Source organism: Phascolarctos cinereus, unplaced genomic scaffold (assembly GCF_003287225.1).
Source record: "Phascolarctos cinereus isolate Bilbo 61053 unplaced genomic scaffold, phaCin_HiC Scaffold_4;HRSCAF=312, whole genome shotgun sequence".
In the NCBI taxonomy this organism is placed as follows: domain Eukaryota; kingdom Metazoa; phylum Chordata; class Mammalia; order Diprotodontia; family Phascolarctidae; genus Phascolarctos; species Phascolarctos cinereus.
The window spans coordinates 31,025,459-31,051,871 of record NW_027555847.1 but is presented as its reverse complement, the minus strand read 5'-3'; the positions used below and the strand labels follow the sequence as shown (position 1 = coordinate 31,051,871).

The window sequence follows — 26,413 nt, the reverse complement described above, 5'->3', positions numbered from 1 at the left end:
GATGCTGGAGAATACTGTGCTGGAAAACAGTGAAGTCGGTCAATGACAATATGGTTGTGAGACAAGGCCAAACTCATCTCCTCTTCTTGAGATGGAGCAGTAATTGATATGGGGAGTGCCTACGAAACAGCTGAGGAGGCAGAGATGGGGATGTGATGGGGGATGTGATGGGGTTTGTGGACCTCACACCTTTAGCACCCCTTCTCCTCACATGCCACAGAAAGGACGCGAGCAAGATTCCTCTTTGACTGGTCTACCCAAGAAGGCATTTCTAAGTTCTGGGACAGAGGAATAGGAAAATTGTGGGGGGAAAGTGGTATTTCCATTATAAAAATCATACACTCTCCAGTCTATATACCTATTTTCAGCTTTTGTAGTCTGAATTTTGGCCAGCCAGGAGTATATCTCCCATTTGTGCCACCACTTCTAGAGCACTAACTGTCCCCAGCAACACCATCTGACAAAGAGTCATATTTTGGAAGAAATAACCACATTGAGAGGTAGAGTAAGAAGGAATACCTGTATTTACTTCTAACTTTTCCTCAAATAAGTAAATATTTATTGTCCTAAATAAAATTTCTATTTTTGAAACTTTCACTTTAGTTCCAAGATTCAAGAGCATTCCCTTAAATGCTTATAATCAACATGTCACTAAAAAGTCACAAAAACACAGAAATATAAACACACACAAAAAGAGGTACATCTATTAATGTTACTTTGTCAACTTTCTGTTTTTCTTGAACGCTGAAGCAGCACCAGAATGGAGGCAGTGTGATGGAAAGAGTCCAGGAGCCAGAGAAGAGGCTCCGCTTCTGCTTCCAACCCTTAGCCCTGTCGCTGAGCCTCCACAGGCCTGAGCTCCCTGGCCTGTAAAAGGACTTGGACTACCATTCCCTGTAGATCGGGGCCCAGGACACTAGGATTTCTACCAAGTAAAAATGCACAAACTCAGACGGCCCCTCCTTCCCAGGGTTGCTGGGAGGATCAAGCAAGAGAGGGGCTGTAAAGCACTCACTTAGCTCAGCGCATGGCACACAGTAGGCACGATCGAAACGTTAGCTGCTGTTATCGCTATGATTATCATAACATTCAGAGACTCTAACACCATCACTTTTTGTTCATGCCTTCTGAAAGATTCAGCGGTCATGTTCCAGCACATATAAGTGGAATTCTTCCTTGAGAGAACTTACCTTTCCCAAAAGGCTGGCTTTAATGAAAACAGAAGTACATGCATGAAAACTATCAATAATACATGAAAATTGAACAAACATCTAAATAAAATATCCTCTTCCTTCAAATCTATTTTATATTAAAGACCAAGTGTGTAAAACTTTCCTCTTTTATCTATTAAAATACAATGAATTATTCATAATTTCATTAAAAATGAATAACATTTTTGTAGGAAACACAGCAGCATTAGTACTTCATCAGACAACATGATTGCTGGACTGTTACGTGTAAACATTGTAATTATTCATTTAACTGAACAACAACAAAAGAAAGGTCAGGTTGAATGGAGAGAAAATGACAGGGTCTCCACAAGAAGGGTGGTTCCATGGTTCACCCTGACTCCCAGGGAGCAAAAAGAGGAAGTAGAATGGAAACGTAGCTCCTTAGGCTCCTCTACTTCCCTGATAAGGGAACCAAGCATGTTCTGCAGTGAAGGAGCCAATTACCCAACAAAGTCCACGATTAAGGTTCCAACACTTGGGAACCTAGGGCGATCAACCAGGGGGCAAGGGGGAGACACAAGCTCTGAGAGGTCCTACATCCAGCCTGAAAGACTTCAGACATGGACCTGGGAACACAGTGTGTTGGGCATCCAAGGACCAGACCAGTCTAGCCGAAAACAGCATATTTCTACGAACTTCTCCCTGATTTTCTACTTTTCCCCCCAAGATGGGTGACAATCAGAAAGCCCGAGAAAAAGGAAGCTAAGTAGAATAAGTCAAAACTCTGCAGTACAAGTGTACTCTAGTTATGAGCGTTAATGTGTTCTGAGCATCATGTGGTCACTAGAAAAGATAATGTGGAAAATGTGACATTTTAAAAAACTGAACATTTCAAAAATAACTTTGCATTGCAAAGATTAAGAAAAATAAATGAAACCTGGTTTCAAGTAAATTAAACATAAAGGAAAAAACGCATCAAAAAAGCTCAAAGGCTGTCTTCTCCATATCAGATTATTGTAACTGTATCATACTTTCAAAAAAAGTTTCTGTTTATTTAATAGAAAAATGTACAATTGAGGGCCAAAATTCACATTTGAAACAGTGATAATTTTGGGGCTTTTTGCATTTAAAGGATATTTCAATCTTACAGCAATATCACTTGGGTGAATATAATATATGCAGAGGTTATTAAGTAATTTATTTTATGATAAGCTTCTGTGATTAAGAGAAATTTTATTTTCATTTGTATAATATTTCCATTAATTAAAATGTCCCCTGAAGACATCTGTTCAAAGTCTAAAAAATTAAAACAATGGAAAAATTCCAAAACCAAACTTTTTTTTCCCATGAAGTTAACATTATGGAATTCTAACAGATGTTCTAATTGGTCATAGCTAATAAAATGAATTACACAGGAATTAAATGAAGCTCAACATATTTGTGTTAGATTTTAACGCAAAATCAACTTCACATTAAAAAATATAGATGACCCTCCCACCCCACCAGTAGAATTAATGAGATGTGCAAAAGACCATATGGTGCTTTACCACTTTTCTAACGTGGAAAAAACATCCTTTTTGAAGCTTCTAAAGGAATGTAACATTGAGAATACACTCCCTACCAAGAGTTCACAAAAATGATTGTGGCCACCTTCTCCTTAGTGCTTCCTCAGGGTTGTGTAAACCCTGCTGCTCTGTCTTCTTCCATACCACAGAATTTATTCCATCACCAGAGGGACTTGTGCAGGAAAAAGATAAAAGTCACAGTGGAAGGCAGAAACAGCAGATGTTTACTGAATGTCTACTAGAAGAATAATCACAATCACCACAATGGCGTACATTTAGGTATCACTTGAAGGTTTGCAGGACACTTCACACATGTGAACTCATTCATTCACAACAATGCTATGATAGCAGACACTACTTCTATCTTTATTTTACACAAGAAGAAACTGAAGCACAATGACTTGGCCTGGATCACATTTTTATTCGTCCATCCAAGAAGCATTTATTAAGTGCTTACTATGGCCCTGGGGATAGAAAGAAGTAAAACAGTCCCTCTGCCCTCTAGGAGCTTACAATCTAGTTAGGGAGCCAGCAGGTAAATACCTAGGTGGATGCAAGAGAGATACAAAATAATTTTGGAGAGAAGGCAGTACCAGATGAGGAAAAAAAGAAAGGCTTCATGGAGAAGGTGATTAGGCTGAGCTTTGGAGGAAACCAGTGCTTCTAAGAGGCAGAGAGAAGGAGTGTGAATGTTCCAGGAATAGGGACAGCCAGTCCCTAGGTATGGGGGTGGGAGATGGGGTGCTGTGTGTGAAGAACAGGTAGAGAGATGGTTTGGTTCCATGGTAATGTGTGTAAAGGGGAGTAATGTGTACTATGGATGAGAAGGGTCCAGGTTGTGAAGGGCTTTAAATGCCAAAAAGAAGAATCCATTATTTGATCTTAGAGATACAGTTTAATGAGTAGGAGAGTGACACTGTCTGACCTAAACTTTAGGAAAATCACTATGGAAGATGGATTGGAGTGGGAAGAGACATGAGGCAAGAAAAGCAATTAGGAGGCTACTATAATAGCTCATCCAGGAGATGAGGGCCTGAGCTAAGCAGTGGCTATGTGAGTTAGGGAACCACTCCCAGAGGCAGAGATGGTAAGATTAGCATATGACTGGATATGTGAAGTGAGAATGAAGGGTCAAGGATGACACAGGTTGTGAACTGGGTGGCAAGAAGAACAATGGTGTCCTTGACAGAAACAGGTAAGTTTGGAAGAGAAGTACGTCTGGGGAAAGATAATGAATTTAGTTTTGGACATGTGGTGAGAAGAATGTCTATGAGACATCCAGTTTTATAGGTGCTACAGGCAGTTCAGTTCATGATGCAGGGCTGGAACTCAGGAGAATGATATGCTAAATATGTACATACATATATACACATACACACATACATACATGCCATATGAGAGTCATCAGCATAGAAATATTAAACACATGTGAGCTGATGACGCCATCATGACAAAGTATAGAGAAAGAAAGCCGAGGACAGAGCCTTGACATACTCCAACAGTTAGGGGGTGGGAGACAGATGATGGACAAGCAGAAAACACTAAGAAGGAATGGTGGACATATGGAGGAAAAGAATAAAGGGAAAGTAGTGTCATGAAGACCTAGAGAAAGGAGAGTATCCAGTAGAGGGTAAGCAGCAGCACCAAATGCTGCAGTGAGGGTCAAGAAGGAGGAGAACTGATAAAGGCCGTCACATGAGACCACTGGGGACTCTGGAGAGAGCAGTTTCAGCTGAATGATGAGGCCAGAAGCCAGAATACAAAGAGCAGAGGGAAAACAGACAAACAAACACAAGGAAGATGACTTTTTTTTCCCTAGGAGTTTGGCTAAGAAATGTAGGAGGGGCATACGATGATAGCATGAAGGGATGGAAGGATCACAGAGTGCCTTTTAAGGAGGGGGAGTGTGTTTGTAGGCAACAAAGAAATTAAACCGAGATTAAAGATAAGGGAGAGAGACAGTATGGCTCTAAGGGCAATTTGATGGGATAGAATCAAGGTGACATGTAGAGAGGTAAGCCTTGGCAAGGAAATGGGCTACCTCTTGATCAAAGACAAGAGTGAAGGAGGAGAGAAGGATGGATGATGTTGAAGAGTTGTGAGATGCAGTGAAGGGGAGAAGAGGGAGCTCATGGCCTATGGCCTCTATTTTCTCGGAGAAGTACAAGGTGAAGTGCCCAGCTGTGGAGATGGGGAGGGAGGGAACAGTGAGGGAAGACGAAGGAGACAAGAGGTTTGGAACACCTGGTGTCAGGAGTGGGCTAGAGAGGAAGCGAGGAGGAGTAAAATTACTGCCACCATGCTTTAATGAGGGCTCAGCTGAGATGAAACAACAGATTCCCAGTGGGCCCAATTATCATGGATATGTGACTTTCTTCAGCTCCACTCAGAAGCATCTGATCAGAGGAGGAAGCAGAAGATAGGATGGGGGTATTCCAGGGTTTGGGCTGGATTTACATTTACATAATTAAGTAAATATAAACTCTATATAAAATGGATAGGGGGGAATTGTTATAAGACTTAGGAGATCACTAGCAACTGGGAACATCAGAAGATGAGGATATACCTCACACAGGACTGTGCTATTAAGGAAGCTTGAGACTGTGAGGTATAGATTCTCTCTGGAGGAGGAAGAGAATTCTAGGAACCGGGGTGTCACATATAAATGAGAGATGGGAAACTGAATGGGATGTGCAGGAAACAGCAAGAAGGCTTTTGGTTTCTGAAAGTTACAATGAGTGATGAGGAATGATGAGTGATAAGCCTAGAAAGGCAGACAAGCCAGATCTTACAGGGCTTACACTGCAAACCAGGGCACCTGTATTTTCCAAATGAGCTTCTGTAGCGTGAAAGAAACATGATAGTATCTGTGCTTTAATAATATCAATAGAGAGCTGTGTGGAGGATGAAGCAGGCAAGGCCAGGTAATAATCATTTTATTAAAAGCCCACTCTGAGCCAAGCCTCTGCCTCAAAAAGTTTACATTCTAACACGGGAGGACAAAACACTAACGGAATCAGAGAGTCTATCCCCCTGAGGGGATTAGAACAGAGGTTGGAGGCTAGGAAATCAATTAGGAAATGGGTCATGGCCCAGGAGAGGGGTAATGAAGGACACAGCCTGGGGTCTAACCAAGTAAGCAGAGAAGGAGGATGGATGCAAGAGATTCCAAGGTAGTACGGAATCTGAACCCAGGTCTCCCTGACTCTGTTCAGTGTTCTCCACTAAGCAACGCTACTCCTCGGCACACAGTGGAACGGAATACTATCGTGCTATAAGAGACGATGACCAGGATGCTCTCAGAAAAACCTGGAAAGACGTGCATGAACTGATGCAAAGTGAAATGAGCAGAGCCAGGAGAATGCTCTATCTACACAGCAGCAGCTGTGTCATACGACGAAGAACTACAAATGACTTGGCTATTCTCAGCAATGCAATGATCCAAGATAATTCCCAAGGACTCATGATGAAAAATGCTATTCGCCTCCAAAGAACAGACAGAGTCTGAATACAGACTGAAATATACTATTTTTCACTTTATTGTTTTCGTGCTTTTTTTTGCGGGGGGGATCTGTGTTTTCTTTCACAAAATGACTAATATGGAAATATGTTTTGCACGGTTGTACCTGTATAACCTATATCAAATTGCTTACTTTCTCATGGAAGAGGGATAGGAGAAAGGGAAGGAAAGAATCTGGAACTAAAAATACGAATGTTAAAAATTGTTTTTACATGTACTTGGGAAAAAATATTATTCAAAAAAAAAAAAGCTCTCCAGGAAGGTACAGTTTTCCACAGGGCACTGCCCCACTGGAGGCAGGGGACACACTCAGGGAACCCTACAGGCAGATTCCCTAACGGAGGAGGCACACATGACACCAAGGAACACATGCAGATGTGGTGGCTCTGCCCTCCCAAGGGAGTGGCCTGGAACTCTGCCTCCAGTGCTGCCCACCGCTGCTGTCCTCCAGTAATGTCACTGGGTGGCCAGCAGCTTCTCGGGTGACCCGAGGCCCTCAGCTCATGGGTCCTCTCTGCTCTGTGCTCTGGGCAGGGCCACTCTCTACTGTGCCCTCCTGGCCTTTCAGCCCTTCCTCTAGGAGGGGGTCACTCAGGCCCCGCACAACTTTAGCTCTTTCCTGGAGTGGACTGCGGCCAGGTCACCAGGGAAGCCCTCAGGCTCTTCGGTCTGTTTCCAAACTCCCTGCTTCTGGCTGACATTCAACAAGTTCATTTACTCTCCAAGTGAAAAGAATGCCTTTTAATTGCTTTCCCTCTCCGAGGGGCTAAGTCCTAAATGCTGTCCAGACAAACCTGACCCCAGCAGCCAGACTGTCCAGGACAGCAGAGCTGGAGACCTCTGTCCTCCTTTCCTAACTGCGACAGAGTCGATGTCCTCAGTGCCCCAATACTGACAATACTTACTCACGGAGCTGTTGTAAGAGAAGCACTCTGCAAACGTGAGAGCAGCAGCCAGATACGACATCTAATCATTACTGCTGTTGCTGGATCTATCCACTGACTAGCAACCTGTCTCTCAGTATTCTGGCCTCTTGTTACAACACAAAACCTCTGAAGTGCCTGCTCTATGGATGCAAAGCCCTGCCTTAGCTTCCCAAGAACAGGGGCTGCCAGTGAACTGGTGCTTCTTCACACGATGCCTGGCACCCGGGAGGCACTTCATCAACACCGGCTGGTCTGGCAACAATCGAAAGTTTAGGTCAGGACTCACAGTCTGAGTCATAACGTGCCTGGCAGGATCAGTGTAGCACAGATTCATAAAGCTGCGCTGTGTGAGTTCTGAGTGGGCCTTACCGACCAGGGAAATCAGGGAAGAACAACAGAGTGTCAGAGCTGCAGGGAGCTCAGAAGCCCTCTGGACCAGCCCAATGCTGACTGAAAACAGATTCTCTCTATAAAATCCCCAACAAGGGAATCATCCAACTTTTACCTGAGGGAGAACTGACAAGCTCCCAGCCAGGCCATTCCATTTTTAGGTAGCTCAGTTCTGTATTTCAGTTAAAAAAACAACAAACCACAAAATCTTTAAAAATTCCCTAAAAGAGAAGTGCATTGTTCTTCCTTACATACATAGAGATGAACCTCCTTCTTCTCCTGCTTCTTCCCTCTCAGTTAACAGGAGCTAAGGGTGACCTCTCTTCCACCATGGGAGCCTTTCAAATGCTTGGTGAAAGCTCTGTCTCCCATCCGTGTTTTTTCTTCGGGACAACAGCCTTGACTCCTGCAGCCAATGGGCACACTCAGCTCCATGGCCGCTCTCCAACTCATCCTCCTCTTTTCTCAAATGTGGATCCTGGAACTGAAGGGACGTCTGACCCAGGGAGGATACATGCATAACGTCACTGCCTTCACTCTGGACGTTATCACAATGGCTTTTTGTGGCAGCCACACTACATTGATTGATATTACCCTTGAAGTCCCCCAAAAACTGAAAATCTTTTCAGATGATCTCTTATCTGACCATATCTTCCCATTCTGTCCTTGTGGAGTTGATTTTTTTGAACACAGGTGCAGGATTAAGTTTATCCCTATAAACTTCCTTCATCCTACCGAATTTGGCCCATTTTCTAGTCTACTGAAGCCTTGGATCATGACTGGCGTTCAGTCTGTTAGCATCTCTTCCCAGCTTTTTGTCATGTGCAAATCTGCCAAGCATGGCTACCTATGGCTTCATCCTAGTCACAGATGATACAGAAGCAGAAGAGAATGGATAAATGGCTGGACTATCACCTCTAGACTTCCCTCTAGATTGCACGGACTGGATAATGACTACTCTTCATTCTGACCATGAAGTCAGCTACAAATTCACCTTAACAATCTGGCTGGAACATGAAGAAGAGCTTGAACAGAAGCAATGGGAAATGTATCTGGAAAGACAGGCTGGGGACAAGCCTGGAGGCTGAGGAGCCTGTGTTTTCTCCTAGAGTTAAAAGAATACAACCAAAGCACAGGGGGAAGGGAGTGTCAGGGTCAGATTTATGCTTTAGGAAGATGTTGTGGGGCAGTTGTGTGGAGAATGGATGAGGGAGGAAGCTGAAATCCAATTAGGGACTTGCTGCAACAGCCAGGGCAAAAGAAATGAGGTCTGAACGAGGGCAGACCACACAAATATAAAAAGGAATTAATGTAGGTTTCTTTTTTGTTGAGACAAACTACTAAACTTGCTTGATTTTTACATCATGATCAGAGAACCTAAAATTATCTAACAGACCTAAGTATTTTAAAATATGCTTCAATTCATATATTATAGAAGGAAGGAAGGAAGGAAGGAAGGAAGGAAGGAAGGAAGGAAGGAAGGAAGGAAGGAAGGAAGGAAGGAAGAGGAAGAAGGAAGAATGAAAGGGGAAAACGAAAGTGATGAGGACTAAAAGGGGGTAAGAGCTGGGCAGGGAAAGTAGGCTAGGAGGGGAGTGGGGTACTAAAACTGACTACATTAGCTAATCTATTCTTGTCCAACCCAGAGTTCCCGACTAAGGCCTTCAGAGTATACCAACCCCTCATCATTGCCCTTTGAAATGGTAATTACCTGTATTTCAGCACTTCAATTGTTCTCAACATAAAACCCCCAGAGGCTGAGTGAAAGAGACAACCAGAGAAGCCCACCAAGCTAGAAACTACACTCTGGATACAAAAGCAACCCAGAGGAACAGCAGTCTGGGGGCCTGGAATTTCCCACCTCCGCACATACATAAACTAAATCTCCCCTGGTTCCCAAATGTTTCCACCTACTGTCGTTATATTAAAACCAACTTCAGATTTCCATCAAAAGGTCCCCGTATACTATTTTAAAGATGCTGACTTGAAGCTCACTAAAGGTATCCCCGCTCGCTCACAGCCCCATGTGGAATTGACTTAGTTATGAAGGCAAGAGCATCTGGAGAACCAAGCTTCCCTAACCTTCCTTTCCAGCAGCATACTGACCCCCATCTCATTATGCCAATTATGCTATAGATCTGCAGCAATGTAAATAAGAATGATGAGGTTTTAAAAATTAGCAAAAGCAGCATGATATGCCAGCTATACTTAGACTCTCCTCAAGGTCTCCTTGTCCTGTTAATCAAGCAAATGATTTCCACCATCATAAAGGCTAAATAAAATACACAGTTCAACACATATTCTGGGAAATAATGACGTCCCAGTTTCTTGAGCATCTGGAGAACATATCCACTAATACAAGTCTCAAGCTCATGCTACGGCTTCCTGGGGGGCAAAGTCAACATTTTAAAGGGGAGAATGCATCTAGAACAAACGTGCAAATTTCCTAGTCGTTTCGGAACTTTCCCAAAAGGAAGGGGTGTTGGTGTCAGAAAAATGTCAAAAGTGAAACTAGTTGCAACGCAAAGATGTTTGTTTAAAACAGACATATCACTTCTGATTGTCCTCATTTGGAAAAAGAAACTACATTTCATTCAGCAATAATTTGCTTCTGATTCTATCAGAAAGAGCCTCTAGGAAGGCAATATTTCAACAGAAATCAGTTCTGAAGGTTCTTTTATGAATACATATAATGCAGAAGACCCCAATTAAATTCCCAACAAAGCCCTGCCATTCTGAGTAAACAAAGTTATCTCAGCAGGGTCAGAGAGTCTGTAAGATAGCAGCCTAGAAATTAATTACTGGCTTGACATATGTCACAACAAATTTTAAAGAGAATAGCATCCAGTTGTAACCATGTGTTTCATCTATTTGTTTGTATGCAAAATCAGTATTTGGTGGCATGTAAATATATTCATTTATTCAGAACCTCTCAAAGAAATAAAAAACACTTGTTGCCCTCTTTCCCTGCATCAAGATGGAATCTGAGTAAATAACACATGTTTAGTGAGCCAGAAAATGAGTACAGAATGAAGGTACTGGGAAAGTTACATTTCTGAAAGGCAGGTGTCATTTTCCCCCCAAATACCTAATTTTGAGGCATTTGATTTCCTTAAAAACAGTTCTGCAAAGGCCTTTGCCAGCACTGATTAATTATTGTTTCTAATGCAATTCTCTCAAAAACTCTACTTAAACGACATGCAAAATATTTTTATAGAGTGTGAAGACAATGCTTTGTGATCAAACAAAACAAAAGCCCTCCCTGAGTCTAAGCGTTCTGCTTTTATACAACTTAATTTTCTTCTATAAATGCATAAAAGTAGCTTTCATTTAGATCACTGAAAAATAGAACTGACAAATGAAAATGTTTCTGTCTCAAAGGAATCCTAAATATAAAATAACCTGGGTTACAAAGCAGAGCTTTATAAAATAAAGGCTTACATTCTTATTTGTGGGGTCCTTAAAATAGTAGCCACTGGCAAATTATATTCCAACCTGATGTCTTCAAGAAGTAATGTACAATAAATAGCATTATGTGCCTTCATGAAAGCTAAACAAGAAAGAAATTGAACAGATAATCTCAAAACTATTGGAATTAAAACATTAAGTAGCTGGATTTAACAAGTATAAACTTCATATTCAAATAATTTCATATTCCTTCCTTGCTACCTACAAGCATAGTGAGGTCTCCTCCATCTGTCACTAGACCCTCCAACATCCCTTTCTCAGCCAAATTATCCTCTGCCTCCACTGCCTCACGCCCCATTCACTTTTGGGCTTCTTCCTCATCTGACTATGAAATCCAAAAGCCTGTTCTCAGTTTCCCTTCTGGCCCACCTCCTCCCCCTGGGCACTTCCTAGCACTGCTTCTCCAGGTTTTCTTACTACTTGTCTCACCATTTCTTCTCAGTCTCCTTCACTGGGATCAACCATTCGCTGACCCCTACGCTTGGCTATCCCTCAGCGCTCTGTCCTGTGCCTTTTAATCTTTTCTTTCATCAGCTGCTATAGGTTCAACTATCATCTCTATGCAGATGACTCCCTGACCTAGGTATCCAACCCTCATCTGTCTCCTTAGTGGCAATCTCATATTACCACGCAGCAACTGGACACTTCTACCTGGAGATGCCAGAGGCATCTCAAATTCAACATACCCAAAAAGAAGGTCTCACTTTTTCTCCCTAAAACTCACCCTTTTCCTGATTTTCCTGTTTCTGCAGAGGGTCCCAATTCCACTTGCAAAGAGTACATAAGATACTTAAAAACACAAGCATTTCCAAAGTAAGTGACCCAGAGGGCATCAACAGCTCTGCACTTTGAAGTACTGTCTACCCATTAGCTCTCTTTTACCCTCCCAGAGATTCATGAAGCTAGAGGTCTTATCGGTCTTGGCTCCATCCATCCCTCTTCTTCTCACCTGGTTAGTATGCAGCCCCACTCTGGACCACCTTATTGCTTCCCTCCCTGCTTCTAGGCTTTCCCCTCTACACTGCCGCCAAAATGACATTCCAAGAGCACAGGTCTGACCATGTCACATACCTGCTCCCCAAGTTTCAGTGGCTTCCCTTATCTCACACCAACATACCCCCATGCAATCTATTCAGCCATCCAGGCCTTCTTGCCAATCCTTACACAAGATCTGCCATCTTCCAAAAGCCTCTGAGCTTTTGCAAAAGCTGCTTCTTCAGCTCGGACGACTCTCCCTCTTCTCCCATTCTTCCAGAATCCTTGGTCCTCCTTACAAAGCATGGGCCAGGCACTGGCTCCTCCAGGAAGCCTTTCCTGATCTGCCCAGATATAAGTGTTCATTTCTTCCTACCCCCCAAATTATTTTCTACTTCTTCTACTACATGTTTTATTTACTTATCTGTGAATATGTTGCTTCTATCAGCAGAACATATGCCCCTCGAAGGTAGGGATTGCTTAGCATCAAGCACAGTTCTTGGCACCTAGAAGGCACCTGCCTATTACTGTGACTTGAAACTGAATTTTTAATGTTTAAAATGGGCTCATTTGTGACACAAAAATTGTTTCCTTAAGTATCTGCTTACAAGTTGTGAAGCTTTACATTTCTTTCATTAAAAGGGAAAAGTTTTTACATACTGCTATACAGAAACATATTGCTTGCTCTTTGTGAATTCCTTTAAATTGTTAATTACGAATAAATGTTGTCTTTGATGGTAATTGTGGTTCATTAAATTTAAAGCTGGAAAGGCCCTTCAGATTACCCTGTCTGGCCCAGAGAAATCAAATGATTTGTCCCAGAATTAGGTAACTAGTAAGTCACAAAGCTGAGATCCAAATTTAGTTCTCTTCTGATTCGAAGCCCAGTGCTATCTCCACTATACTTTGCTATTTTTATTACTTGACATCTTGCCTCTAATTAAATATCAGATGATCTCTCATCTCTAACCTAAACTTCTTTTGGAAGAAGCCCTGGAAAGGGGGCAAGGGGTGTCAAGTCAAAAGCCCTCCGTTAAAGTCCCAACTTGGACAGGTTAATTTTCTCTAAGACTGTTTCCTTCTAATACCTTCCTAATGGGGTTGTTGTGAGCACCAAATGAGAAAGAATAACTGAAAACTCTTTTTAATTGTTATGGCATTATACAAGCTAAGGGACTGTTAGAAGATCACCCATTCTGGAAATCAAAGCTACCTGTAGTCACATGAAAAAATGTTCTAAATCATTATCGATGCAAATTAAAACATCTCTGAACTGCTACCTCACATGTATCAGAAATGACAAATGCTGGAGGGAATAAGGGAAAATAGCTATGTTAATGAACTGCTGGCAGAGTAGTGAACTGGCCAAACCATTCTGGGGAACAATCTGGAATTAGGCCCAAAGGACTACAAAACTGCGCGTACCCTTTGACACAACCATACCACTACTAGGTCTGTATACGAAAGAGATCAAAGAAAAGGGAAAAGGACCTATACGTACAAAAACATTTATAGCAAGTAGATCTTTTTGTGGTGGCCAAGAACTGGATATTGAGGGGATGCTCAACTGGGGAATGGCTGAACAAGCTCTGGAATACAACTGTGATGGAATACTATTATGCTATAAGAAATGATAAGGGGGTGGTTTCAGAAAAAAGCATAGCAACACCTATATGAACTGGCACAAAGTAAAGAGAGAAAACCAGGACATCATTGTGCACAGTAACAGTAAAGTTGTAATGATGATCAATTGTGAAATACCTGGCTACTCTGATCAATATAACGATCCAAGACAATTTCTAAGGATTCATGATGAAAAAATGCCATCTGCCTCCAAGACAGAATTAAGAACTCTGAGTGCCAACTGAAGTATAATTTTCTAACTTTGCTTTTCTTGCTTTTAAAAAAGATAGGGCTAATATGGAAATATGTTTTGCATGATTTAACATGTATAACTGATCTATCACTTGCCTTCTCAATGGGTGGTGGAAGGGGTGGGTGAGAGGGAGAGAGAATTTGAAACTCATTTAAAAAAGAAAAGAATGCAAAAATAAATAATAAATGGAAATGTTAAAAAAAAGTCACCCATTCTGAATGAGGCGGTTACATGAAGACCATCTTTCTCTTAATATTTGATTCCACTGCTTTCCCACCAGACCGTGCTTGAAGGATGAAAGGACACAGTGAGACCTGTCACAAAGGGTTAGGAACCAAAAGACCCAAGATCGAGGTCCCGATTTGTCTATCACCAATTAATTAGCTGTCTGGCTACAGGAAAATCACCACCTTCCTGAGCCTCAAGCTTGTCTATCCAATGGAGAATAATCATCCCATCTATCTTGCCCAACTTACAGCGTGGTTCTGAAAACCAAATGAGAAAACAGATAGAAAAGTGTTCCACAAAGCAGAAAGAGACCTCCAAGTAAAAGTCATCATCATTATTATCATCATCATCATCATCATCATCATCATCATAGGAGAAAAACCAAATTGTCCTGGGAACAAGACTCAAGGTTGACAGAAAGATTAGTGATCAATTACCAAAAATAATTATTTCTGTTGTGACTTGTAGCTTTACTGAACAAAATGTCATCAGATTTTTGTCCTTAAAATGACTGTTGCTTCTCATTGTAATTTGAAACAGAAAAAAATAAGTGGTTTACCTCTCTTAAAACAGTGCTTTTATAACCGCGATATAATCCTTGGATGCCCTGTAACAAAGACATTGAGAGGCTTTCACTAAAGGAAAATTCTGCTAGCAAAAGCAATTTTCAAATGACATTCCATGTATTGTGATTTTATCCATACCGAGCACTGAGCTCTAAAACCTACAAAAGTGAAGCACCCTAGAAAGAAAGTGGGTGGGTGTCTACCTCTGCGGATCCCTAGGGTGGATCTTCCACCCAGAAGTTTGATTAACTCCCACTAAAATGGGAGCTTTTCTGGTAATATTACTGGAGCACACAAACTCTTCTCACTGTTGTTTCTGTTATCTTATATTTCCTCTTCTCTGTGGGTAATTACTAGAAGGAGCGCTTGAGATACTTTAAAAGAGAACCATTTCCAAATGTAAATACTCACAGAGTAGCAATTTTTCATTCATATAAAAATGAAATTATACCCCACAGTTTGAACCAGAAGATGGCACACAGATGCATGACTTAATAATCTCCCCTTAATGTAATGATTAACTACAGCCTTTCCCCGAAGGAGTTCTGATTTTCCTGTTCTGCCATCTACGGGAGTCAGCACAAGCTTTCCAATGGACATCTTTTATTTCTGTAATTAAAACTCTATGACCTCTTCCTTAGGTGAGAAGCAGATGGTAATAATTACTTCTTTTCTAAACAATTCCTTTAGCAGTTCAATTAAAAAATATCGTTTCTGGGACTCCTAGAAACTTCTACTTCAATTGTCTTTTAAGAGTTGTTCGTGCAGATTTCCAGAAAAACTGCACAGAGGACCATCCCAGTGTGATGATACTGTTATTACTTGCTAAACATGCAAAAACGCTGCCAATTCCAGGTGCTCTTAGCCGTAATTTCAGCTACTAAATATCCCCTAGCCTCATTATTAGTAAGAGTGATTTGTAATAAGGAAGCACTCCTCTCCTCATCAGACAGGTGGGGTAGTACAGGAATGGAATCCTGCATACATTATCAGACAGGGCCATCTTGCCAGTTGATTCTGCTTAACAATTTTCTTTATTAAAAGGAGGAAATTCAGTGGTGAGGGTGGCCACACATCGGGAACTGATTGTAGGGTAAAAACAAAAGTCGCTGATAATTCTGAAATAAGTTTAAGGCTGGGCACTAACTGGTAATAGAGGTATGATGCCTAAACAACTTCCCAGTGTGAGTACTGATGCCGATTCTACTGTGGTCTCACCCTTTCCCAGATGGTCAAATACAGCCGCTAACTAGGAGGTTGAATATTTCATGATGGTGAAAACTACTAAATGTATGGAGGAAAGATCTGCTGGGAACTCATGTGTCACTAAGATTCACCAACCTGCCAGCTAACTATTTACACTGCGTTTAGAGAAGATCATAGTCCAAAAGCTGATCTTACCTCTTGATACAGGATGTTGGAAAAAATGTGAAATGTCCCAGAAGCAGCAGACACCTGTGCCCTCTGTTTCACAACTTCTGAAGGAACACGGATGAAACAGGCCACCTAAAAAAGAACGCATTTTATCTTAAGAAAGTTGTATTAAGGGGGGCAGCTAGGTGGCGCAGTGGATAGAGCACCGGCGCTGAAATCAGGAGGACCTGAGTTCAAATTCGGCCTCAGACCAAACACTTGACACTTACTAGCTGTGTGACCCTGGGCAAGTCACTTAACCCCAATAGCCAAAAAAAAAAAAGTTGTATTAACCACAAAAAATGAGGTCATCCATAACAAAAAGATAACATTCCAATAAAAATTCATTTGTTCAACAAGCATTTACTGAGTACTTCACATATCACAGTAGAAGAAGAGTTTTTCTCTGAGTAAGGAAAGGCCAGGTTCCAGTCCCACTTCTGACATATACTGACGGCGACCGTGGGCAAGGAATTTCACCTCTCACTCCTTTAGACCAGTAGGGTTAAACTCAAATGCTGATTTATGGCACTGACTTAGAAAACCACAAATGAACATCATCTATGTTGTGCCATATTTTTATTGATTTTGTTAAGTATTTCCCAACTGCATTTTAATCAGCTGTACCTGGGGGTCTGGCAGCCACAAAGTGCCAGTTTGACATCTCTGCTCTAGGCAACTGTCTAAAACCAAAGTTCTGGAGTAAGGGCAGGCATGTATTGGGTGAAAGAGTTTCCTTACCCAGTAATCCCCCATACCAGTGGAATCACAGTTCCATTCTCTATACCCATGAATAAAACAAAAGCTAAATCTATAATACTGGACTCTGAAGATCACAAAGGTACTTTTTTTTTAGGAGTTAGAACACAGCAATCTATATTAGGAAACATGGACACAAGCTCTATAAAATGAAAGTTTCATATTGGAAATGAAAAATGTTGCATTCTCAAATGTTAGCAATTATTCACACATCTTCAAAGGACTGAGAAACTTGACAAAAACAAACTTCTGAAGATAGCAAAAGCATACAGATTAGGGACTGCTTAAAAATGAATACCTTTCAGATATTTTATTCTCTTAATATTATGACCTAATGACAGAAAGAGAAGAGGGGAAAGAGAGAGAAAGGGAGGGAAGAAGAGAAGAAGAGGCGGAGGGAGGGAGGAAGAGAAACGGGGGAAGGGGGAAAGAGAGAGGGAGGGAGGGAGAGAGAAAAGGAGAGAAAGCTCTATTAATGAGGATTTACAAAAAGAAATAACATCCTCGTGTCTCACTTTTTGGTTCAGAAAACATACCCACCAAAAGCCTAGGTGTTCTAAGAGTTTGGGACCAAAAATTCAGCTTGAGTCTGGAGGAAATCTCCTACAGCCTTATAGTCTTTTCTGGGCTGCCCAAGTAAAAGATACAATCTTCACCAAATAATTAAAGAGGTTATCCTCTTCCCCCGGGGCCCTTAAGGAGAGGCAACTGCATGTCTATGGGCCCAAGAAGTAATAAAGGCAGATAAAGACCCATGGAAATGAGGATTCCCCAGGTGAGAATCAGCCTAATGGGGCAAGGGCATTTCAGAGCTAAAAGGGACCTAAGAGGCTGCCTCTGGTCCACCCTGCACCCCAACAGGACGTCCCCACACAATATGTCAGATAAATGCGCATTCAGCCACTGCTTCAACACCTCCAGTGATATGAAAGGGCACACCCCTCCCCAAGGGGGTCCCTCCAATTTTAGATAGTTGAAATCATTAGGAAGTCTATCCTGACAGTCAGCCTGAAATCTATCCTCCTTTCAATTCTATCAATTGCTCCTAATTCTGCTCTCTGGGATCCAGTATGTACTTAATAGTCAATGAATCATAATATTTGTTGTCCACCAGATTAAAAAAAAAATCCGAACAAAACACCTTCGTATGACTTAAAATACTTTCTCTTACCTAATTTGTCTTTATACAGTTTTACAATATAGGTAAACAAAAGTACTTATGATAAATTCAAAGAAAATATCTGGACCCTCATACCCCAGCAACACCACACACTTTTCCATGCCTGCAATGATCTTCAGGAGACTCTTCCCCGTTCTCCCAGTTGCTAAGGCCTTCTCCTAAAGATGACCTTCCATTTATTTCCATTTATCTTGCAAGTACCCTTTTATATACATGTTAGCTCCTCCATTAAAATATCCTTGAGCACAGGATTTTTACTTTCTCTTTGAACGTGTAACACTTATCATACTACCTGATAACATAGTAAGCACTTAATACAAGTTTAATCAGTTATTACTAAATTAAAATAGTACGGAGATGGCTTTAGCATAGCACCTCCACAAAAAAATTAAATTAAATTAAATTTTAAAAAGCAAACTCAATCCATATTCTGTTCTCCCTCCTAAATCCTAATTCCAACACTACTCAACAGGCTTCAAGGTATCATTTCGCATTTGACTGCTCACGGCCGCAGGCAGCTGTCTGATTATTTTATATATCTTCTCGTTCACTCTTCTTGATTTCATCTGGGGTTTTCTTGGCAAGGACACTGGAATGGTTTGCCATTTCCTTTTCCACTTCATTTTACAGATGAAGAAACTGAGGCAAACAGGGTTAAGTGACTTGCCCAGGGTCACACAGCTAGGAAGTGTCTGAGGCTGGATTTGAGCTCAGGTCTTCCTGACTCTGGACCCAACCCTCTATCCACTAGCTGCACGCATATATGTAACAAACCTTAGCGATCAACTGGCAAAAGTCTGCAATAAAATGGCTCCTTTTATCTTGGAGAAGAAAAAGAGAAAAGCCTAACTACCTACAAAATACATTTTGTATACAAAATAGCACCTACAAAAACTATTTAAGTAGTCATCCAAAATTCTTCAAATGGATACAATCAACCAGTGTTTAAAAAGTGGTAGCAGCCACTCAAGAACAGCACATCTTACTTGAGCTGGAACACAAGAGGACGGGAATGTGTGCGAAAGACCAGATTCAAAACAGTGATTTTCAGCAGCCATACTCAGAAGAGCCACACGTATAACAATGACAAAGCACAGCAAGAAGAAAGATTATGCAGTGAGCTTAACTAGCTCACGGTGATGTGGCCTGAAGTGAGTAAGAACAACCATGCAAGCCCACGGCCCTTACTTTTGATAACACTGCCTAAACTCTAAAGCCCCTATTAATAACTGCAATGTGAAATCAAGGCTACTGAAACTCCTAGGACCCTAACAAGGCAGCTCCTGATAACTAAAATCCATTCTCAAAAAGGTACAACACCATGTACTTTTCAATTCTAAGGGTCAAAAGTGATGAACGACCCCAATATGTCAAGAAAATAGGAACTGTCGACTTTAGTGGTTTGGCATAAATATTTATAGAACTTCATGCTTCATAACCTTCCATGTCCTTACATTAGGTTTTTATTCCTTAAAAATACAGAGGCGGAAGGAAAACTTTAAAAAGGTTCTCAGATGAAAAACAATATAACCAGGCAAAGGGGTACAAAGCACCCAGCATGGCTTCCTGACTTCTATGGTTCTGCAATTCTGGCCGAAGAGAGAAGCTACAAAGTAATGCCTCTATCTATTTTCTCCAGATACCTTCAGCACCTTCCATTTTGTTTTCTATTAACTCTGATCTTTCTTAGATTTGAATTTGAGCTACAAGGGAATATTTCGCTGCACAAGAACAAAAACATGTTATAGCACTATAGTTCTATGAAAGGAAATAACGGTAATGTCAGCTGCAGATCTATCAGTAAATGCATTCTTCAGAACACTCTTCACTCAAAAGATCTGGGCTCCTCTGTGGGAAGCATCCAGATGGGTCTAATGAAAATGCCACTACCCTAAGACCTTATTATATGTTAAATTCTACAAAAATAAAAGAAACTTAGAACTTTCTAAAGAAAAACACAAGCATTCTTATTTATCGAGTCAATCTTTATTTCCTTTTGTGAGGATTACTCATACTGCCTATACTACAATGGAATTTAGATTTGAAACACTGGTGAATAACAAAACTGATACAAAGACTTTTATGTACTTTGGTATAGATATTTTCAAAAACTAGGAGAATTCACTGATTTATCGCACATGCCAAATTTTCCTTTGTATATTTAAGATATGGAAAATAATAAAATGGACAAACAGGCTACTCATCAGAAAACAACTCTCAGGAGACTGTATGGACTAGGGCACAAGAGGGGGAAGACCCCAGAAAGCATACTGCCTGATTTCTCAGATAACGTTCAATCACTTAGAGAACTGGAGTTGTCAGCTCCTCCACCATCAGGCCTCGAGGAGCACTGCCAACTGCCGACAAAGCTTCCTAGTGCTGAGATGGGCTGATCTCCAGGACACTTCAAATGATAAACAAATACTCTATCTTTTTTCCAAACAATTTGGAATAATTCATAAAAACATCCCATACTTCTGATGACATTTCTCTAAAGACTCTTGGAATCACAACTGGATCTCACAGTTGAGAGGGAGGGCAAAAGGCACCCGGCCCAACTTGTACCTGAAAGAGAATGAGTCCCTTCTACAAGGTGCCAAACCCAGGGTCCGGCCTTTGCTCAAAGCCCTCCACGAGGTGCACCAGGGGCAGGAAGGACTCAATGCCACAGCTCACTGCACACTGGCAAAGCATTAACTGATAGGAAGATTGTCCTAGGCCAAGCTTCAAGGCAACTCCCATCCGTGGCTCCTAGTTCTGATCCCTCTTCCACAAGACAATCCTTCAGATACTCGAAATCCCAGATGACACTGAGACCATCCATAATCTCTGCCACCCTCACTGCCCCTACAATCTTCTCTTCTCCAGGCTATAAACATCGTGAATTCCTACAACCAATATTCATATGGCATGATCTCAAGGTTCTTCACCATCCTGGTCACCCTCTTTTGGATGCACCCCAGCTTATCAACATCCTTCCTAAAACGTGACACCTAGAGATAACCCTAGTGCTAGCCATGGGGTCTAACTAGAGCACTGATCAACTATGGGCTCTCTTGTCCTAACTAGGAGCTTAAAATATCATTGGCTTTTTGGGCTCCCATGTCACACTGTTGACTCACATTAAGCTTTCAATTTCCCCAAACCCTCAAATCTTTCCCAGATGAACGGCTGCCTAGCCATAATTCCCTTCACTTTTAAATTTACTTGTGAAGTTTTTTTTTTTTAAACTCAACCCTATTCAAATTCACTGAATTAGACTTGGGACAATATTCTTGCCTGTCAAGACCTCTTGATCCTGATTTTGCTGCTCAACTTACCCTCCTAATTTTGTTTCATCTGCAAATAAGATAAATATATTGTCTATGCCTTTATCTATGCCAGTAATCAAAATGTTGAAGAACACAGGGCCAAGCACAGACCCCTGAAAACCTTGGTTCTAGAAGCCTCTACTAAATTGGTATCACACCATTAACAGCTACTCTTTGCATCCAAGCATTCAATCAACTCCCAATCTACCTCCCTCTACTACTGTCTAGCTGCCCTCTTTCTGGTTTGTCCACAAAAATAGCATGAATGGCTGTGCCAAAAGCTTGGCTAAAATTTAGGTTAAAGTATATCTACTGAGGAGTCCTTGGATCTACCACGGTGCTAACTCAAGTATCATTTGCTTCTGCAATATTCCTTTGGAAGTGAGAACTGATCATATCACAATGAGCTAGGACACCAAGAGGTTCAATGACTTGCCCAAAGTCACTCTTGTTATTTATGTAAGAACCCAAAATAGAAAGAAACTAGATCTCTACTACGTTCTTTTCATTATGGGCATACCCTACACATAGAACACATATTCTTTCTCTCTATATAGGATAACTATCTATCTATATATGTATATGATATATCCTATATCACTAGTAGGATAAAAAGCTTACTAATTTAGATAATTCTTCCCTGGCAGCATGGTATAGTGAACAGAGGCTATGAGCTCTGGAATTCCTGGCTCCAAGTCCCATTCCTGACACACACCAGCAGTGTGACCCCTGGGCAGGCCACTTCAGATTTTCAATGTACCAAACAACTCTCTAAAACTAAATTACAGGGCAGGCATTGATCTACATTGATAGGGGAGATTTACTAGGTAGGAGTCTCCTATATCAACATAATTTTAGGTCCAGGCCAAAAAATAATCCAAGATTTCAACAGGATCATTTTTAGTAATTATATGTTGTATATTCAATCAAAAAGTAATCTGATTAGAAGTATAAAATGCTTTATCCTTTGTAGAATAAGCCTCAAGGAGCAGGCAACAACTCTCTTAACAGCATGCTATAAATAGAATTTAGAAAAGAGAGGTATTTTTGTATTCTACTCCAGTCATTTAGAATTCTCTATCAATTGTCCTTTGTATACTGCTTCTGAAGTTTCTGTTACATTCATCCTTATTTAATTGATTTTGAGGGCAGATTTCCAAATTAATAATAGTCTTAAAAAAAAACCCCTCACTTTTTCAATCAATGTTTAAAGTAAACCCAAACCTGTATGTATTAGTTACATGGTACATGTATGTGACAAGACTGCCATCTCGTGGTTAAAAAAAGATTCAGCTTTTCATTTTATTGTTGCATATTTATACCCTCCAGATTTTTTTAAAAAGCAATCTTATCCCAAAATGTAACAATCATTGAATTCTATCTAAGCTCTATAACCTACAGAGGTCCATGTGCTACATTTCATTGATAATCAATCTTGGGACGTAAGTTTTAACACTGTTATTCATATCTCTATCTGTAGACAATCAAGGTTTTGGTTCATTTATTTCAGTAGGTTAGAAAGAAATACATTTAACTGTGGCAGGACGACCGTTCTTACTAATCTGACTAACCTTCCATACAGACTCTTATGCTCCAAGTGTCTCATTAACGAACCCAAATATAGCTGAGAGCAGGACGGAAGGGACCTACCTCAAAGGCCAGCTCGTCCAACACTGTCATTTTACAGATAAGGAAACTGAGACCCAGTAAGTGCCACTGACTTGCCCAAGGCCACAAAGCTAGTAAGGGTCAGAGGGAGGCTATGAATCTAGTGTTCTTCGCATGACTCTACATTAACTCATGGGATTTCACAAAACCCAAGTGGGAATACTCAGACTTGCAATAAGTGAACACACGAGATTCCTTCATATTCACAGGACATAAGATGAGCAAAACGCTGTCTCTCTCCTCATGATCTGATGACGAGGGCGGTCTCAAACAACCCAAACCCCATCCTTACTCCTCCTCCCCACCGTGGGAGCAGCTGGGGAGCAGGAGCCAGCTCACTTTTGCCTTCCTGTGCCTGAGGCCTACCATCGACCACACTCAATAATATATGCTTGTGGACGCTCAACTGATTCTTCACCACAATCTCACGAGGCAGAGAACACGGGTGTCATCATCCTCACCTTGCAATACGACCTGTGATTTCACTGCTCTAGGAACTCCCTCTACCCGTGCAGATCAGCCCCAGCTCAGAAATGCACGATCCTTAAGGCATCCCAGGGCAGTCGGAGGGGGAGCCTGAATCCAGAGAGCTCCAGAGCCGCCAGGGCCCCTCGCCTCCCCAATCGCAGAGAAGACCAAGAATCTGTCTACCCATCCTTCTGGTGAAGCGACTTGTCTAAGATCACAGAGCAGATAAACAAATGTCTGGGGGTTGATTCGAACTGACATTTCCTGACTTCAAGTCCAGCAATCCACAGCACGTCACCAAATCCACCCCACTAGCCATACTTCCTTACATATTGCCTTGCAACTGTTCTCCATGTTTTGTTCTCCTATGGACAGGCAGCAATTCTCTCATTAGGTAATCCCCCTGAGGTCAAAGGCCTCATCAATCTCTTCTACTTCTTTTGCATCAACAGAGCAGAACGCAGTGTCGTGCCCCTGTAGCAGCGCTGTAAGGGCCTAAAAAGCACCAGGATCCCAAGTGAAATTCTTCCCAATGCTTCATTACAGACTGTCACTGCAAGATCAAAACCAGTAGCAGCTTCACATCAACAAGAAGATCCTGACCACTGACTCTGGGCCCTTGAGAATAACACTGACCTTTTCCACCTAATATTTTCTGGCAACAGTTTACCAAGGGATACCCTAAGGGTCACATACTGCACATGATCCAGTTTCACCATCCCACAGGGAGATCATCCTCCTTCTGTTTCTGTGAAACTGCATCAACAAACTGGCACTGCTTTACAGAAAGGGACCCAAACCGCGACCAGCACATCCTGAATGACAGCACACTGACCCCCCCAGAATGAAGCCCAAGGCAGCCGAACTTCAGACACAGGGCAGCTTACATCCTCGCGCTGTTAACTGGTTTGAGCCCATTTGATCAAAATTATGGTACTGTAGGTATATGTGTATAACTATATATACATATATGTGTGTGTGTGTGTGTGTATGTGTGTGTGTGTGTGTGTGTGTGTGTACAAGTAATGTATACAGATATGCACATTTCTTACTGCATGTTTATTTTATTTATGGTTATTAACTTTACATTTCCTATTGCTCTTAAAGAACAATGCAGATTTCTTTTTCCTTTGTCCACAGACTAAATAACATACAGTACTAAAATGTACTGCTCTAGTTAACTAATTTAATTTTTATAATCTAAACTAATAGTACACACTGTGTCCAAAAATAAAAGCAGTTCTCATAAAACAGAAAGCTAATTCAGGAATAATAGGCAAAGGATTTCCTTGTCTCTTCAAAACTGTATGTCAACAAAGGAACTGAGTATTTTGGGAGGATGTATGAGCATTAATTTCAAAATTTTCCCCTTTTTTAGGGAAATAATATTTTCGTTCCTGACACTCATCATTCAAAGAGGAAAATTCTTCTTTAAATGTCAGACCGGTACAGTGGAAAAGCCCTGGAATCACAGGCCATGGATGCCAACTCCAGCTCCGATGATTCGATGGTACATGTCACCTTGGAAAAATCCCTTCACTGGTCTGTGTCCAAGTCTCCTCCTGCGTAAAATGAGGGTGCTGGACTAACAACTCTTTGCCTTCCCATTCTCAACCTTTGCTCTCGTGACTATCACAAAACGGGCGTACTTCAAGAGAAGGCCTCAGAGTCAGAGAGCCCATCGCAAGTCAGGGCAGCTCAAGACCTCCACTGCTCTAACCAGTCATAGTTTCGACCTTGGCTTCCTGCTGCCAGACTTCACTCTGCCCTTCTCCATTCATCTTCTCTCCTTCCTCGCTCGAAATCTGGAAAAAAGCACAGTGGACTTCCAACACGAGACACACACGCATATCATGCATGCCGGGCCTTAGAGAGCCCATCAGCCAGACAGAGAAAGTACCACCAATTAATGCAGGCGAGAGGAGAAATCTCCACACATCCTGATGCATCAAGCTTCCAATCAGTTACAAGACAACCTAAGTCTGGCATTAAACAGTGAGGAAACCCAACATGAGCTGAAATAAAAGCAGTACATGCGTATGGGCCAAAGGAGGGAATCAAAGGAATGGCCTGGGGAAGAGGGGATGGGGAAGAGTAAAACGGAGGCAAGGGACTAGACATTTTTCAGGTTCTGTAGGTCATGTTTTATAGGTGATTGATACTTGAGAATTTCTAAGAAATAAATAACTACCAAGTCATTGCTTGACTAATGTCCTCAATGGAAAAGCAGGTCAATAAGAAATCAGAAAATAGAGATGAGAACAGAGTACAACTCCACCTTCTAATACAGGGGTGTTCAGATGTATAAAAACTGTTTGCATGTGGGTGGTTAGGTGCTTGACAGTTCCTAATTTACTGTTTCAGCTTCTAATTGTATGATGAATTTCTTGGCAGTGTCGTAGACTTCTGCCTCCATTCATCTTTATTTACAAGCAATTTCCAGCTGCAATTTTAATTTGAGTTTCCGTCTGATCTAACTACACTGCTCTGCCTTCTCCAGGAGGTCCTAATGGCAGCAATCTCATTTTCTCAACAACCTTTTGCCACAGCTCAATTATATTTTTGAACAAGAACTTGGCAAAATACTACCCACTCTGCATACCAGAGCTAACCTGAATTAATTTCTGAATATTTCCAAACTTGGCATGATTAATTTAAAAAACTGTCTACATTGGTCAGTCTTCCCCAAATTACCTTGGTCAGTGATTCTTCTTATCAAGGCCAATGATAATAAGCAAGAGAAAACTTGATATTTCAAGATGCAAATAGTGACATTAACATCATAATGCTTTCAATGCTCACTTTGGTGAATGTATTCAGTAATAAGTGGATAAGTATTTCCCAATAACACTGTTTGCTATAAAGAGGACCTTGGTATAAAGTGGGTTCACTCTGAACTGTACCCAAGAAACACATAAACTAATTTCA

General features: G+C 41.3%; 1 protein-coding gene across 3 annotated transcripts in view; it reads right to left on the bottom strand.

Annotated features, from left to right (window-relative positions):
* The window catches only part of SLC25A26 (solute carrier family 25 member 26), a 156,511-nt gene that overhangs the window by 107,918 nt on the left and 22,180 nt on the right, over positions 1–26,413 (bottom strand). For all 3 annotated transcript variants that reach the window (XM_020978987.2, XM_020978986.2, XM_020978985.2), the window contains exons 4-5: positions 16,088–16,192; positions 14,680–14,727 (exon numbers count right to left, since the gene is read on the bottom strand). In XM_020978987.2, coding sequence (XP_020834646.1) covers positions 14,680–14,727; positions 16,088–16,192 — 153 coding nt within the window. The remainder of the gene's footprint in view (positions 1–14,679; positions 14,728–16,087; positions 16,193–26,413) is intronic.